The sequence below is a fragment of the Dicentrarchus labrax genome, unplaced genomic scaffold (genome assembly GCF_905237075.1).
Source record: "Dicentrarchus labrax unplaced genomic scaffold, dlabrax2021, whole genome shotgun sequence".
NCBI classification, from domain to species: domain Eukaryota; kingdom Metazoa; phylum Chordata; class Actinopteri; family Moronidae; genus Dicentrarchus; species Dicentrarchus labrax.
The window spans coordinates 5,682,075-5,699,705 of NW_026136708.1; the positions used below are offsets into that span (position 1 = coordinate 5,682,075).

The following is a 17,631-nucleotide window of genomic DNA, read 5'->3' on the forward strand; positions in this document are numbered from 1 at the left end:
ATAATATTCACTATTGTTTCGGTTGGTTTTGCATGGTCTCCGCCAACTGCTAAATATAAAATATTTGACTTTTTAGTTGCAAAATATTCCACTATGTTCAGCAGCTAGCTGCTAACTGTGCCTGCCTGCTGTTTGGTGCTGAGCAGGCTGTGTATCGTTGGGTTTTAGAGCTAAAAGCAGCCGCCTGCTGTTTCCAAAATGGACGCGATAAGCATGCACCAGAACAGTAAAAGCTGAGCTAAAAGACACCATAAAGCTGCAAAACTGCATGTGATCCATTTGTGGGTAGAAGTCATGTCATCCATTGTTCATGTAAAAATATTTTACATTCGACAAGATTCACTTCTGTTTATGATGAAATTAAAGCTGTCGATACACCGTGGCCAAGGGAAATACATCTTTAACAGCCTCCAGTGACTCATGTTTTACTTCACATACTTACTGTCAGTCCTTGTATCACAGCATACTCAATCATTTTATGAATGCAAAATATATTCAGTTCAACCGGCCAAGTAATGAGACAAGTCAACGATTCTGGATTTGGCCTGTAAAAGTGGAACGTCTGAACTCTCGGCTTGGTGCTGGCTGGGTGGTGAAACAGGCAACTCTCACATACTCATGATCAATTCAGCATCCACCCACTCCCAACCACATACCTCACTGCTCTCTTCGCTCTCTCCCTCTGTTCTTCCTCCCCTGCCCTTTCCGTGCCCCCAAACCCCATCCTCTTCCTCACCTCTCACCTCCCTTGTCCTCTTGCATCCTGAAATGAAGGCCTCGCACCCAACCCCCCTCATCCTCGCGCAGCGCACACAAGGCTGTTCTTTGACCTGAAGTCCACGGACACACTGCCTGTCTGATTATGTCAGATTAGCGACTTTTTTGAGTCTCTGTCTCTTTCAGTTTGTCTGTAACTTTGTCTTACTGTGTCTATTTGCTTTGTTAAAAGAGTGCATGGAAGGGAAGGAATCAATGGGATAAGGGAAGAAGAAAATGAGCCCATGGGGAAGGGGCTGACATGATGGCCATTATCGTTGCATGACGGCCAATTATAACCTCTTCTTCACCATTTGTATTGATGCAGTAGACAGGATTTCAAAGTGTAAGCGAAGTGCTGCTTCTTTAATGACAGTTTACAGTGAGTGTTTTTCTTTTTCACAAAAGCTTCCGTCACACAAAGCTAAAAGTGTCAATTTAGCGCAGCATCTCTCAGCCCAAGGCAGTTGGCCACTGCACACCAAAAAGGAGTATGCTTGTCATTGTGGAGCTGCCTCGATGACAGTTTAAAGTAAAAGTTGGAGAAAAAAGGAAGTGAAATTGGAGTAAAGTCTTTTGAGATCAGTATGGTTTAGAAGTTATACTAGAACTCAGTCTGATCAACAACAATTTTGGGGTTTTTATTTTGACAGTTTGAGTTTATTTTAAGGTCAAAGTGCCATATAATGCTGCTAATCCTGGGAGCCAATCACTTCTACTGCTCAAAGTTATTCACAGTAGAGAGAAGTATAAAAACTTGTTCCTTCTTTCTGGACTGAAGTAACATTAGTCACCCTCATGTCAGGCCAAAGTATCAGACCAGAGCACGGTGACCCTGAATCTTTCCACAGGGTTATCTTGACATTTAAATACAAGATGTAATCAAGGGACAAAATCCATGCACCTCCTACCAGTACCCCACTTCTACCTTTCTGCACAGAATGTGTTCAGCTCTTCTCAGCTTAGAGTCACAGAGAGAGCTGCATGCAGACTGATGACGCAGACAGTCTTGATGGTAGATTCACATTCTGCCATTAAGGGACTGTGTGAAAATGATCGGGACTGGGAGGGGCGTATTTAATCTTTCAAAACAGCAAGACAGCAAGACTTCCACAGCATTAATTCAATGTTTGTTGTTGTTTGTTGTTAATAAAAAAACACACATTTTTATTTAATTATATACTATTGGAAAACATGCTAACATGCTCACAATGACGATGCTACAATGCAAGTAAGCATAATGTTTATCATGTTAACTATCCTAGCTTAGCGTAGTAGCATGCTAACTTCTAGTAATTAGCACTACCAAAAAAAGCACTATAGCTGAAGTTGCTGTGAATGTCATTAGTTTTGCAGGAATTTGATGAACCAAAGTATTCCATAAATGTTTTGACCTGATAATGGTGCTCGATCAAAAGATAGGGGATCGTTAAAAGTTGTCATCCTCTGGGGAGCCTAAATATCTGTACAAAGTTTCATGGTAATCCATTGGACTGTTACATTAAATGTAAATACCCATGTCAAAGAATACAGGTTAACTTAATATAACACATTAGAGAAGCTATAGGGTAGCAAAAAATAATCTCTCTGGAGAGATAATGTTTGATTACTAGTAACTATAAAAATCTATTCAGTCTTGCAAAACATACATATTGGTCTTAAAATCGGATTGAATGAGGAAGATAAAGCCCTGAAAGGATTGTTGTCTGTACCCTTATGACTCCCAGTACTCATAAAACCCATCTTTTGTTGACATTCTTTTTACACAAAATCTAAGGGAAGAATGAAATAAGATGGAAAAAAAGTTCTCCCAAAAATGTTAGATTACTACTCCCTATAGCAAAAAGGCAAGGTGATAATTTTCATACAGTCCCTAACCTGCTGGTGATTTAGATAGAGTTGTGTGTTTGTGTGTGCAGACATGCGTGATTGTGCAGCTGACTTTGTGTGAGGAGGGATGAAAGAAAATGAGACATGCTGAAAGACTGTAATAGAGTTGGTTTCTATCAGCCGTTGAGGGCACCTTAATGACTGGAGACACTGAAAATGCAAAATTGGAATTAATGAGAAAACCTCCTAAACATTTACAAATCCTCTTAATATCACAAATTAAAGCTTACATCAAATCACAAGGACTCTATCTCGAACAATTATGATCGCAGGAGTGGTATCATATAATATCACAATTGCCTTTTCTGATTAATTGCCCTCCAGATGTGTACTGCATATAGCCCAGCACTCAACTGAAGGACAGCCACCTGGCGTCTGCAGTGTGCTGTGCAGAGAGCTGCCTGCTCATCACTGTTTGATCCTGCAAGCGCCAGCAAACCGGTGTTTTATCAGGACGGCTAATTATAGGCAGAGAAGGATGTGGAAACGGCATCCTGCCTCCAGAGGAACGCAGCGTGCCCACACATTCATTTGTACACACACGTGCTGAGAGGCATCTAAAGCCTGGCACATGCGTTTGTGTGATTGGGGAGTGCATGTGCATACACAGGGAGAAGTCTGAATTTCCTCTGAGGTTCACCACCATCCATCTATCACGGAGACAGGACAGCAAAATGACACAGCTAACTGCGCTGCTGTGGTTGGTCAGTGACACAAACATTTCTCTGGCCCCAATTTGGGGCCCTTGAACTCTGCGGTATCCTCCCATAACCCTGGGTTTCTCTATTGTAAGGAGATTTGTTGAGGTTGAGTCTAGTTTGGGGAGGTAAACATCTCTCTGGGCTTCAGTGGAAGTTGCTCTTGCATGCAGAGGTTACTCGAGTGCACCTGGGGCTGAGTTCATTTGCTGTGTTACTTGTTGATGAAATCAAAAGGATTGTGCCTTTAGCCATGACACTAACAGGAATGATGAATATTGTTTTGCTATTATTCACGTGGAGTTCTACATAAATTAGAAAACCTTTTGCTGGAGTTAACAGACAAATACAATGGTACATTTCTAATCATCCATAATTTATAACAGCCTAATTACTTGCTCTTTTGTTTATTTGCTTTTTATCTAAAATGGCAAAGAGGAAAATGAATATGACAAAAAAAACCAAAACAAATAAAAGAACAAATTTTTCAGTTTCCGGACAAAATGTCAGTGAAAGTGAATTATTACAGATGAATTTCAGCTCCAGATTCAGTGCTGAGCATCAGTTCATTTAAACTGAAGTGTTTCGGCCTTCAAACATCATCCTATCCGTCTTTTCAGGTTCCTCTTTTATTTGCCAGTCACTCAGCGCAGGTTCATAAGGTCTGTGTGGAGTTGAAATGAAAATAATCCTCAGATTTTGTGTGATTATGTGTGTGCGCATGCATGTTGTATTCTGCTTTCTGTTCAGACACACTCCCAGCGTCTCAAGGATGTCAGCAGACGTCGCTCCATCCTTGGATGCTGACTTCAGGGCACGAGTCATAAAACTGCTACTGCTACAGTAAAGTTTCTTTCACATGCTTTGAGCCCATTTCCTCATGTTTCCTCCATGCCAAATTTCCAGCATGTTGCAGAAGCGCACTCACGTCATATAAATTATTGTAAGTAATTTTCATGGTCATGACAGAGCAGCGAGGGGAACTTGGCTCCTCTTTGCAGCAGAGGCCCCTCCGTAGGGCCCCCGTAGTGAGCAGAAGATGGAAACATTGATGTGTGCCATTCATCTTTGTGTCAGATGTGTGTGTGTGTGTGTGTGTGTCGGCCTCTCTGTGTTTGTGTGCATATGCGCGGGTTGTGTTCTGCGAATACGTGTGTGTGTGTGTGATGTATTTTATTGATAGATGTTCTGACAGCACAGTCGTCTTCCAACCTGTCTGAGGAAGAAGAAGCAGCCTGTTCTGATTTGGGAAGAGCTCAGAAGCTGCAGATGTCAGAAACCAGAACAGTGAGCGGTTTGTGAATCTCTTTCTCTCTCTCTCTCTCTCTCTCTCTCTCTCTCTCTCTCTCTCTCTCTCTCTCTCTCTTTCTCTCTCTCTCTCTCTCTCCTTCTCTTTTTCTCTTCTTCGTTTTATACATGAGCATACAGAGTGGAGGAGAGAACTCGGAAAGATTTTGTATTTACGTGCTCAAACAAATTTCTACCATATCTACTGAATAAATGAATGAATGACTTAAAAGAGGCATTTAAATTTGGCTGTAGCTGCAGCTGGAAGATACAGTGCATATGAGAGCCTCATAAACTCAAAACCAGAAAGATTAAATTGAGTTAATACAGTATGCTAATATGGTAAGGCTAAATGGTAAACGTGATCAAGAGTGATGATCAGATGGATTGGTAACTGGGATTTGCATCATTGTATGCAATGGCAAAAAAGTGATTTTTAAAGGGGAACTTGGCAGCTCGAGCCATTTCTTCGCTGGTTTTCACTTTTGTCGTAGCATGTTTTCTCAACGAGCTCCCCCTACAGCTCTGGGATGTATATTTCACAAAACTGTCGTAAAAAAACTCACTTGCGGCAACCTCCTCCCCCTTTCTACCGCTGCTGATGTGCATTTGTTGCCGGGCAACTTTTTCGTGTGGAGCAATGTCTACCAAGGTGGGTAATACATTCATCGTCGCTTGTTCTTATAGCCGGCGTGGCTAACCAGTATTGAGGGGGGCGTGTGCGTTTATGGGGAATTGCCATTAAGCAGTTTGTGTTTCTCGCTCGTTCTCGCTTCTCACGATACTTCCTATTTCCAACACCAGAACAGGTCATTTAACCATCCAAATGATTTCTAAACGGGTTTATTAAGTTGAAATAGTTGCCAAATTCCCCTTTAAAGTCGCCCCTCCCCTCAAAATGTATCAATATGTTTTTCTTCTTGTTCATAGAGTGTGATGTTTGAGCTTCACTGTGCAGAATGATGGATGTGCAGAGTTTGACGGTAGAAGGAGGGTTTCACATTCATCTGCTGAAAGTGAAAAGTGTCTCTGTGCTCACTCTGATTTTGAGGGGTGGGGCCTACAAGCATGATTTGTGATATCACAAAGAGGTTTGAAGTCAGTCCTGGTCCAGTATGGAATTTATATAAGCCAGAATATCCCGCAAACGACCACTGCCAACCTTCACTGGTGACGTCATTTCGAGTCTGCGCATTAGTGACCGTGGTTGGAGAGAAAGGTGCCAGGGCTCAGCTGACTGATTCTACCAAACATATCAGAAAACACTGAACACCTGAACATACATCAGTGTGATAAGAACTATCTAAAATGTCAGAAACCATCTTAGGGGAAATTTTACTTGACGTGTACATTGATTTTTTTGTCCCATCTGTTAACATGGAGGCGGATGGCTTTATGACATATACTGCAGTCAGCCACCAGAGGGCGATCAATATGTTTTGGCATCACTTGGGGAGCTGTCATGTTGTCCATCTATATATGTTGATAGACTTTACAGTGAAGTAGGAGACATCTTGTGTCCAGCAGGAAAACTTTAGAAATAAAGAAAATTGCATATTCATAGATGGATTTGTTAACGAGGTAGAGGAGGTAGATACATTTTGAGGATTTTTAATGTGGAAATTATACTTCTTTTGTGTGGGAAATATCAGACACTCATGATTATTCCAAGCAGACCAGTTGTATATACGTCTTAATACGTGTCAAGAGGGGATCTTTAAATAAAATGTTGTTTTAAAGTAATACAACCCCACCCTAATGTGGTTCTGGCGTCACTTCATCGTCAACAGCAAGCCTCATTGGTTGGTCCTGCCCCGCAGCAACCACACCCACAATGTGGGCCTGGCCACATCCCCTGCTGCTGAGGTGTCAGTTGAAGTAAATCAGACACTCCAATGTTAAGAATCTGAACATATCTGGGGAAAAACATGTCTCAAAAAACGCATAAAGTTTAAAAAACCATGAAAAGTTCCTGTGTTCAAATTGTGATGTATTTTACATAAAGTATGAAGGTTTCTCAAAGGATTAGAACAATATCTTGTCTTACAATCCAATACTAACACCTAACCCTACTTTATAAATATATTAGAGTGAAAAGAATGAGCTGAATCCCGTTGACTCCATCCATCATTGTGCACCACTCTCATTCAAATAACTGAGGATGGTCATTCTTTTGGCTTATACGGCACAAAAAGCAGAAATGAAAATGATTTTGAAAGCTATCAGCTTGATCAGGCTGGTGAAATTCATTTTATGGTGGACGTCACCATCACTTCCAGCTCCTGCGCTGTTTATCGCTTCATCCTCTTATTTCACAACACAACGAGTTTAATCCTTCTCCTGCCAGCAACACACAAGATAAATAAATCAGGAGGTCGACCTTGTGAACTGATCTGAGAACGCATCTGGACACAAACAACCCAGCTGGTACAAATACAACTGATGCATACATTTAAGCTCTGCATTTTAAAGCTGCAAGTGGCTCAATCCATTTGATTAAAACTGCCAAATTTTGATGTAATTTGTCTCCTTATATCCTGTACACTGCATTTATATAATCACTGAGGCACTCTTGCATACTGTTTAAGTATATCCAAATCAATGAAATTGATTTTGATGCCTAATTACTTTGTTTCAGTAACAGTAATGGGGGTAGCTGAGTGTGTGGGAGCTCTGCCATCTAGAATGAAACCACAAGGATGAATATAAGGAGAGGGGTGAACAGATTTATACTCTGTAAAGTGAGAAAATCAACCTCCTGCTCATAGTTTCCAAAAAATTTTATTTATGATGTCTGCACCATTCAGCTTATCTTTACTAAACCTGTAAATAATTTCCGCCAAGGCTTGGTGTCTCTTTAAAGTATTACACCTTTCACAAATATCAATACATTTCTGTCTGCAACATACTGAATGCCTCAAAAACTCATTCAGCACTGACAGCACAGATTAAATGTATTTGAGTTTGACCTCAAAGAGGTATTTTGAGTCAAGGAAATGTTTCAAGTGCATTAAAATGATTCAAATTCCACAGTGCAAGTAGTCATAAATAGGTTTTTTTGTCACTCGCAGTACATGGCTTTCTCTGCTTGGAGTGAAAATGATTATATCCTTGCCCTTTTGCTCTGTTGATTCAGTTGTAATGAGCTGCTTTAATATGCCCATACAAACACCGGGGCCCTGAGTTAACTGGGTGTTTTGATGTCTGGACCCAGAATGCAAACATGGGGAAATTAATTTCTGTGATAGGCAGTTTTCTTCGGAGGTGGGATTGATAAGAGCAGATAAACACCTTGGAGAGTCAGAAGCGGTGATTAGGATACACAGGATGTAGCATGGATTGTTTTTTTCTGCTTAAAACTAGGTGCTGATGAATACAAACGCACGTACTTGTTCATACACGTACACTTGGAGAGGTGTGCTTCATGCTTCAAAAATAAGCTCCAGATAAAACACCACACGCAAACACATGCATCATGGCAGGTTGTTTGTTTTTTTCTGCATCATGGTTTGTGCTCTATTAACAATTCAAATTCATCTGCTCCGGCCACCAAACTGTAAAAGGCGTATAAACCCCTGATACTCGTGTGTCCTTTTCTAGCTTTCCATTCTGCTACGGTTACATGGCTTGCAAAATCCACCCAAAAACAGAGTAAGAAATGAAAGCCTTTTATCAGCGCAGCTGGTGCCCAAATATCCCGTGAAATAGTATTTAATATTCCGTCCTGCTTCCTTGCCCAAGAGATGCCACCTCATTTCCTTTGTGTTGCTGTAATTCAGAAAGTCCGGCCTACATGTGCTTAACTTGGAAGGCTCCTGCTGCTGGTTTTAAAGTCTCTTAATTCACATATCACTCCTCCAGTTTTAATTGGCAGTTATCTAAACTTCACTCACTCACAGTTATTGTGCAACTGTAACTACATGGCATGCTTGTTTCTCCACATCTTAGGAGCAGCCTGTGTGAGGCTGTAATGAGAGAGACACGTTTAAGAAATTTGAAGGATTAACATCTGTTTTGCTTTTCTTAAACCAAAAACACAAGAGAAGAGTGGAAGAAATGGGGCTGAATTGCTAACCTCTGTTACCTTACCATTACATTAACCAGGGACACAGTTGAGGAGCGTTTCATTAGTTTATAGTGTCATTCGTTTTCTTTAAAAATAAAAGGCCCATACCCAAATCCATCCACTGAAGCTGTTCCTGGATGCTCTAAATATAGCAGTTCTGTCTTTATATTTGATGTGTTTCAGGTTTACACTTCAGCCAAACTTGTTACTTAAGATAGCAGGACATTTGCCAAACACATCGGTCAATGTTCAACCTCCGAGCCTTTTCTTTTGTAACATTAGAAGTGAAAACACACCGGAAGCAAGTCAGCCTGAAACATTCAAAAGTCAGCTGGTGAGTGTTGTTACCAACTCATGGAGCAGGAGTTAGTTTAATTAGCTAGCTGGGTACAACTGAAAAAAATCTGCCATCAAAAGCTGTCATTTCAAATAGCAGGGTTCCCAGCTAAGCTGCCAGGTAATGTTGAAGGCTGCTTTTGTCTACCTCTGTTTAAAAAATTATTCAACATTTTTAAATCGTCCACTGTTACCATTGTACACTGCATTATGTCAAGTGCCAAGTGAGAATGGGAAGCTTGATAGGCCTTGAAACAGTAGCAGCCTATTGCAACACAGAAGTCTTTCTTTAAATGCCTTTTCATAGATAAGGCAGGGTTACGAAAATACAAAGCTTGTGTTTGATTAGAATTATATTGAGTGAGAAAGGGGACTTTAACTTTATTTCAAGCAACATCATTCACTAATTCAGCCGTTCAGTGTCACTAACCTTGAGCCAAAGCGCAGAGAGAGCACAATAACTGCTGGGCATGTCAGTTCTAAGACATTTGTGAAAGTGTCACAGTGTATGAGGAGTGAGTCAGTGATTCATTCCATGTCTGACTAATGTCACTTTCATTAGTGAAGTGAATGGGGGAGGTCAAAGCAGAAAGGTCACTTTTGTTTTTTCCCTAGAAGACGTGTTCTGTAGTGCCTTTACGATCTTGGAGTCTGTTTATTACCTGGATGTAACCATGCAAACCGTACATTTTATTTCAGCTCCTTTTGTTGATTCACCGCCTCTCAAAGCCCTCCCGTGTCTGTTTTGTAGAGCTGTTAACAACACTCCTACAGTCTTAGTGAAAAGCATGTGCGAGACCTATAACTATCTGAAGGCAATGGGCCAGTGAAAGGGATGATTCACGTCGACAGCAGAGCTCATATCACCCAGGGTGTAAAAGGGACATCGCTGGAAAGGAACGTACCATAATACTAATAACGTCTGGGAGAATGATGTGTTTAGCATAAGGCAGAGACAAAACATGTAGTAGAAAACTCAAGTATGCACAACATAGACACATATCATGCACACAACTCTATTGCTCCTGCACACACACTATTTCCACAGAGCCTGCACAGGACACCTGAATAAACTTTGCTCAAGGTTTAGGAATAATAGCTCCGTGCAATCCTAATATCTGCACCCATACCTCCATCATTTGAAAACCATTATATTTGAACTGATTTCATAAATATGCTCTTATCCTGTCTGGGCAGTAGGTTTACTGAAACACGAACGACTTTCTCCCGAAGCCAGAGAAGGTGAACACATCCACAAACCTGTTACCACTTAGGCTGCTTTTTACACCTTATTTGGTGCAGCTGAATCAAATTCTGGACTGTTTGTGCTCTTGGTTTTGGCTCACGTTAGAAGTGGAGAACGCTCCAGTCGAATCAGATCTGCATGAAACAACAGCGCCGCAGCCTAGCCTGACACACGTGATTTCACGCCACTTTCAAGTGAATCCTGGAGAGGGCAATTTAAGGTGAGAATCCAATCAGAAAAATGCACTGTCTCTTACAAAACCCATAATAAAATTGATTTACTGATTCTTTTTGGCTGCTGTAACTTTCCTGTACTTGTCCAAATGCCTCCCAGATCATGACTTTGTAGTTTTAAAGTCACAGCAAAATTAAAAATAACTGCCAAATATGAACTATTTGTATGCCCTTGCTTTTTATTTATAGTACTTAGTAGACAAAGATCCGTTTTTGGTGGTTACAAATCATGTGTGAGCAGGCATAACACAAAAATCCATCTATTAGTACAATAACAGCTCGGGACATGCAGCTTTTCGAAGTTCAATGACTTGCAACATCATGATAGCAGTAACCTTTTCCATAAGACACAACAGATGCATTCCTGTGCTTGTTATTTTACCCTTTTAAGAAATCCATAATTTTTGACAGCTGAAGATTAATAATGTTTTGTCCAATAAACAGCTGACCTGAGCAATCGTGTGACTGATTACAAATAGCCTGCTTAAATGCCGTTGTCAGTTGCTAATGGGAAAAAAGATGGAGCCAATGAAAAACTGCAACACAACTTCTGATTTGGGCCAATCCAAGCAAACTAGGTGAGAAGAGGTGAAGCTGTAAAGATCCTTGGAGAGCGCAAATTTAATATCCACAGAAATGGAGAATGATGCTAGGAGAACCGAAGTGTGAGAAGATTCAGGGATATTCTGGAGATGAAGGCATATCGGCTAATAATGATTAAAACTGTTTAAAAACGTGGCTGATTTCCTTGTGAACCTCAAGCAAACACTTGCGTGAAGTCACAAAATGAGGCTGACTTGCATTTTTTATGGGAAGACGAGAAGAAGAGTTTTAACATCCAAAGACATCACTGGACAGTGAGTGTTGCGATTCGTGGTACATTTTTACTTTGCAGCTCTCCAGGGAGAGAGCAGGTAACTGAAGAGTGATCATTGATTATAGAGTAGATTTAAAGGGTTCTGCTGATTATCTGCATAACTCAGGATTCAGACCCAAATAATTCACTGCCCACTCAGTGACACAGCTGCCTCAGAGGAGTTCAGTTCTGTGTTGGATGAAGCTCTACTGACACCTAGTGGCATTAAATAGTAAAATCAGGGTTGAAACAATTCACAAGCTTTCTGCTTTACCTCAGAGAAAATGCTGAACTGGATGAAAAGTTCACTTTCTTTACTACTATGAAGTAGTAATTCCTCAATTTAATGTGAAAAGTGCAATCAAAAGCTTAAGCTTAAATAAAGGTACAGAAGTAGAATCAGCTAAATGTAGTAACAAAAGTAGATAGTAGCAGCTGCAGTAATAAATATAGATTGTAGGATTATTATGAAGTGAAACCGATTTTAACAACTGCTTTACCAAAAAGTGGTGTTTAATCTGCAAAAACCCTCTGCCTTGTGAAGGCATTTCTGTCAGTAATTAAGTCCTGAAACCTTTATTTTACATTAAATAGTTTATAAAATATTCTGGATATATAAATTGGTGCATTTTGAAACAAGACAGAATATGGCTATACTGCCACTCTAAATGTATATAAAAGTAAAAGTATTTCAGAAAATTCTTGAAACAAGTTTATTTGTGCAAAAACAAAACTGAAATATTCATAAGCAGTAGTTTTAACAATATCTCCCTCTGGTGGAGTAGATGTATACAATTGCACAAAATGGAAATACTCAAGCACAATAGACTAACTCAAAACGGTATTTAATTACATTACATGAGTAAAATTGCTCTCATGTTCCACTACTGTAATGCTGAAACCATGGATGGATTATGAGAGCATGTGCACAGACATGTAACAGGCCCCCAGTGGTCTACCAGTGCCCATTGAGTAACTATCAGATCAGACTTACCATCAGCAAATAAATACTGAATGTTGCAGGATCAAGATGAAAAGTAACCTGTTACTTTCCAACAAGAAATGTAAATATCCTCACTTTAAACAGAAACAGAGATTTTGGGCCCCTGGACCCGTGCCAAGCTGACCCACAGTGACAGTGAGCCAACATGCACAGTACCCGACTCCAAAGCAGCTGCATTCAGTCACTGTTAATGTTATCACTAACACCTGGGCTTTTCCTACGATGACATGTGAACATGTATAGATCTTTTTCATAGCAGCCATTTTGACAATTAGTAGGGTAAACACAGGTGTTACTGCTGACACTAATTAAGGTTCACTTCCATTTAGTGTAGCAGAGCCTTACCAGTGAGCCAACATGCACAATAGCAGACTCTGTCTGACATGAATGGGACAGAACATTATTAATATCATTGGTAACACCTGTGTTTGTCCTAATATGTCAAAATGGCTGCTGTAAAAAAAAAAAAAAAGGTCTATTCTGTGAAAAAGGACTACATGTATTTTCCACACTTGTAGGTTTTGTACAATTCATATTGTACTAAAAGCATAATGGCAATAAAATCAAAACACTAATACAGACACAGTATAATTCGATATTGAGAAAGACTTCGGATAAACTGTAGTTTCAATTGTTAAATTTGGCTTTTTTTCCCCCTTTTTTTTAAACAACAAATATTCTTTTGTCTTAGTTTAAAAAAATAACATTTTAACGAGGACTCACCAAATAACAATTTGTACAGTAAAACATATGTAAGCTTTTTATTTTTCCATAATATGAAACATAAACAGTAGACCTATGAGGGAGACGTAGTCAATAAAACAAAATGTGAAATGTAGCCTACTAAAATAATACCGTTTGAAAAAATAAAGAGTAATATTAGACTCAAATGTAGCGTTATGAGCTCTGTACTGTACACTGTAATGTAACTATAGGCTATCTGTGGACGTTACGTACGGGCGGGAGGAGGGGGGGGGTGCACGGCACTTCCGGCTCTGACCGTGCGGAGGGGACGCGTTGAGGTGGGCGCAGCATCCAGAGATACAAAGAAGACGGCAACAATGGCCGATATATCGCTGTATCTCACTACCGTTAATGTGTCGGTAGGACAGACCATGGACGTGGAGCAGGTCGGTGCAGTGCTGTCTCTGTTACAACCTCTTTATAATGACCATAGTGAACGCTAACCCGCTCTGTTTATGGGGCTAATGATGTCGCCCAGTGCCTGTAGCTTGTTGTCACTGTCAGCTGTGTCATGTCGCTGTGGTTGCTCCTGATATTGCACTAGAGATATTTTTCACACAGGTTTTACCCCACCTTAAGGCTGCATTGACTGACTCCCTTATGAAATACATTCACACACACACACACACACACACACACACACACACACACACTGTCTTAATGTTTGCTTGTGATGTCTTCCCAGACTCAGAGCCCGGGTAAAGACTTTGAGAGTGTGGAGCTGGGGGAGCTGGACAAGAGAGAGGAGCAGCAGCAGAGGGAGAAGGCTCCTCGCAGGATTATCCATTTCTCCAGCGGGGAGACCATGGAGGAGTACAGCACGGACGAGGAGGAGGGAGAGGACAAGGAGCCGGAGAGGAAAGACCTGCTGTCCTCCCCAGTCGATGCGGTGAGGGTGAGGAAACGCCGGAGGGACGGGGGATTTATGTGTGAGGGTACAAGGAGCTAAATGAGGACAAGAGAGCATGATGGAGGGAGAGGGGATTTGTGTTTCAAATAAGGAGGGATAGGAGACGTACATATAGCGCTGTACACATTTAACAGTGTCCTCTTGTATGTTTGTGTGTTGCAGTCTAAGCTGACCTGGGGTCCATACTTCTGGTTTCACATGTGGAGAGCGGCCACGTCCACCATCTCAGGTTTGTTCATTAACATCATTATTGACAACCTGAGGGACAGTGGGCCTGTATCATGAAGCAACATGATCTGTTGCAAGAGTCAGACGAAGTTGAACTTGCTTTGTGATACAGGAACCTTGTCTCTGAACACTTACGCACACATTCCTTACATCAATGCTGAAATGTAGATTGTTTTTAAAAACGTTGCAAGAATTTTTCCCGGTGTTTTTAAAATTAAATATTATGATGAATCTGTGGACTCTATTTAGGAAAACTCTGTCTAAATTTAGACAAATCTGAATAATTAATGCTGCTGACAACCCAGGATTTGTGAGGTTAGCAGAGGATGTAATGTCTTAAAAAGATGAAATGGTACTAAAATCACAGAAATATTGAGTTTCATTCATAATGTAAACTGGAGATGTTGTCATTGATTAGTCCAAACAGCGTACTGCTGTTCCTTAGCTAAGGATATTTCACTTGTATTTTATTGTTTGCACATTTATTTGTTTCTAATTCTTTTCCAGCCTGTGACTACCTGGGGGAGAGGATGGCCTCCCTCTTTGGGATAACGTCAGCCAAATATCAGTACGCTATCGATGAATACTACAGGATGAAGAAAGAGGTACGTTGCGCTGAGCTTCTGTAGTTATGAAACCATGTTATTGTGATTTTTGTATGCGGTATACCAGCTGATGTTATTCCTTGTGGCGTCTGCGTGTCAGAGGGAGGAAGAGAAAGAGGAAAACCGCCTGTCGGAGGAAGCAGAACGATCCTTTGACCAGCTACAGGCCCAGGGAGATGAAGACGAAGCGATCACCGTGGCAGACGCGCTGGAGGTGGCCGCTGCTCGCCCTGATGTGATCTATCAGGTTGAGAATGAAAACCAGGCTCCATCAAGCACCATAATAGTCCCTGCGATTGTCACGGCAACCTAACCCTATCCCTAGAAATGTGTTGTTGTTAAAGAAGGAACCGCGTCTTGTTTCACCAAGCACCGTTTGATTTGTGTACGACACAGCTTTAGATGGGCAGTGCTGCTGTATTGTGGTTGTTTGGCAAAGAGCAGTAGTGGTGGAATGACTCCTCTGGTTACTAAGTGTCCCTTTGCAACAGTGTAGCAACTGATAAAGTAACTGCTGATAATGGAGCAACATATTTGGATGACAGGTGTCATGAAAAACATACAAACATACAACAATGACACAGAAAATGTTACATTATTATCTGCGAATGCATAGTCTAGTTGAAGTAATTAGCGCGTCCTTTATCCATCCTTTTATCAGTTGCCACAGCAGCCTCCCGAATCTGAACGACTGCTATGGAGTGAAGGTTAAATGTTGCTCCCCTGTGCCTCTGACAGACCAGACACTGTGCCTAAATCACCAATACAGCCAAGTCAGTGACAGATCTGGACAGTGCATATATTTGAAAATGATTGACTGGTCAACTGATTGATTTCAAATATTTGACGGATGATGTACAACAGCTGTTCTCGTCCACATCTGGTCAAACTGGTGCATTCTTGATACACCTGGCTGCACCAAAGAGCTGGCTATTTTAACACTCCCTCACCTGTTCATTTGCTCCATGTGTTTTTGTATTAATGCTTATTAAGCTCGCATTGCACTCAGTGTCTGTGGGGAAGCACTGAGCTGATTAAGCCTTGGTTATGAAATCATCTGTGGACCACCTGACTGACATTTTGTCAAAAAAACCAATGAAAACGGGTTTAGGTGTCCTGTGTTGCTCTTATTATCTGCCTTATCTACTGTGGACATAAGCATAGTAGATGTGGTGTATATGCCTTTGATAATGGCAGGGAGCATTGTTACACTAAGTCTGTATAAAGACTTGTAAACTTACATTTTTAACGGTTTTTAGTACAACTTTTGATATTTATGTATTTATTTAATTGAACTCACAAGCACTTAATTTAAGGATTGTTTTCTATTGATTTAGTAACACTGTAATTAACTGTTAATAAAATCATAATTATCGTCTGACTTTTATACTTGTCTCTTTGTCCCTTTGTCAAAATATTATTTTATCAACATTTCAAACTGGTTTCTAACGGGTTGAACAAGTGTAAAATCTTTATTATTTTGCTAAGTCAATGTTGTGCCTTTCTGTCTGCTCGTTGAAGGACTCACAGTGGTGCTACAGTGTGAGTGACGTGAGGGGTCGTCTTTGTCACTGGCAACAAAGAGCCTTGTGTTGTTGTGCACGCAGACTGCCCTGAGGTCAGAGACCTTGTCCACCCCGCTGCACAATGTGTCCTTTCTCAGGTCAGAGTGGGTTTCTGTGGTCCTGAACGACCTCCACAGCAGTCACACCGCCTCAACGCTTCGGACTCCCACAACAGTCAGACATGCCATACTCAGAATGAAATCACTGCCTCATGCAAAGGAATGGCTGGAAGGTTAGATAGTGGAATGCATGTAATCACTAAGACGTTGGCTCGGTCATAAACTACTGTTACTGCATTTCATTTGTTACAGCAACATGAATAGGTTTTTTTGTTTCATAGTACAATACATCTCCCTACAATGCCTCCATTTTTATTGTGACGTCAGATATCACATTGGTTGTTTTAAAGATTTGCACACTGCAAAAATCCCAATCTTAAAAAAAATAATTGTGTACAATTATACATGTTTTGTTTTGTCAGTGCAATGAGAATGAAGCAAATTGCTGCATTAGAATAAAAAATTACCTCATTCTAAAAAAAGTATAGATTTCTCTCAGCTGTTTTAATCTGATAGCTTGAAATTTGGGGGAAATATGTTCATTTCGCTTTCTTGCTGAGAGTTAGATGAGAAGATTGATACCAGTGTCACCCCTGTATGGCCAATATGAAGCTACAGCCAGAATGTATTAGCTTAGCATAAAAACTGGAAACAGGGAAAAAGCTAACCTAGCTCTGTCAGAACATAACAGCATTCCCTACCACCACTACTAAAACTCTGCTGTAAAAAAGCAAACTATTTCAGGTTTTGTCTTCATAGTCAGGCAAGCTTCTTCACCCTGTTTCTAATCTATATGCTAAACTAACTAACTATACAGCTACTGGATCTGACAACATATTTAGTGTCTGTCAATCTACTCAACTAACTCTCAGTGTAAGCTAAGCTTGAATCATTCTTTTCTTTTAACTCAAGGTACTCTTACTAGCTTTTTTAACTACATATTATATCAGTGTAAGCAGTTTGCAGTTGAAAGCTCTGGAATACATTAGCAGGCAGACTTTGATTTAAGATTATTTAGTCAAACTACTGTTTCAATGGTCAAAAATAACTTGTGACAATGTGGATAATTTTATCTTTGGATATTTGTAGTACAATAGATATTTATTCTTTATTTGGGCTGTGTCTTTGTTCCTGATTACTGTGCCAGAA

General features: G+C 40.5%; 1 protein-coding gene across 2 annotated transcripts; it reads left to right on the plus strand.

The window, feature by feature from the left end:
• Positions 1–13,359: 13,359 nt before the first annotated feature.
• zgc:153383 (uncharacterized protein LOC751751 homolog) lies at positions 13,360–16,245 on the plus strand. Of its 2 annotated transcripts, none has more exons than XM_051408945.1 (5): positions 13,360–13,501; positions 13,801–14,010; positions 14,188–14,254; positions 14,761–14,858; positions 14,959–16,245. In XM_051408945.1, exons 1-5 carry the CDS (start codon positions 13,433–13,435, stop codon positions 15,169–15,171), a joined length of 657 nt encoding a protein of 218 aa, XP_051264905.1. In that variant the 5' UTR covers positions 13,360–13,432; the 3' UTR covers positions 15,172–16,245. The 2 variants fall into 2 exon arrangements, with proteins under 2 accessions (XP_051264905.1, XP_051264906.1); XM_051408946.1 differs by having other exon boundaries at positions 13,801–14,004.
• Positions 16,246–17,631: the final 1,386 nt, after the last annotated feature.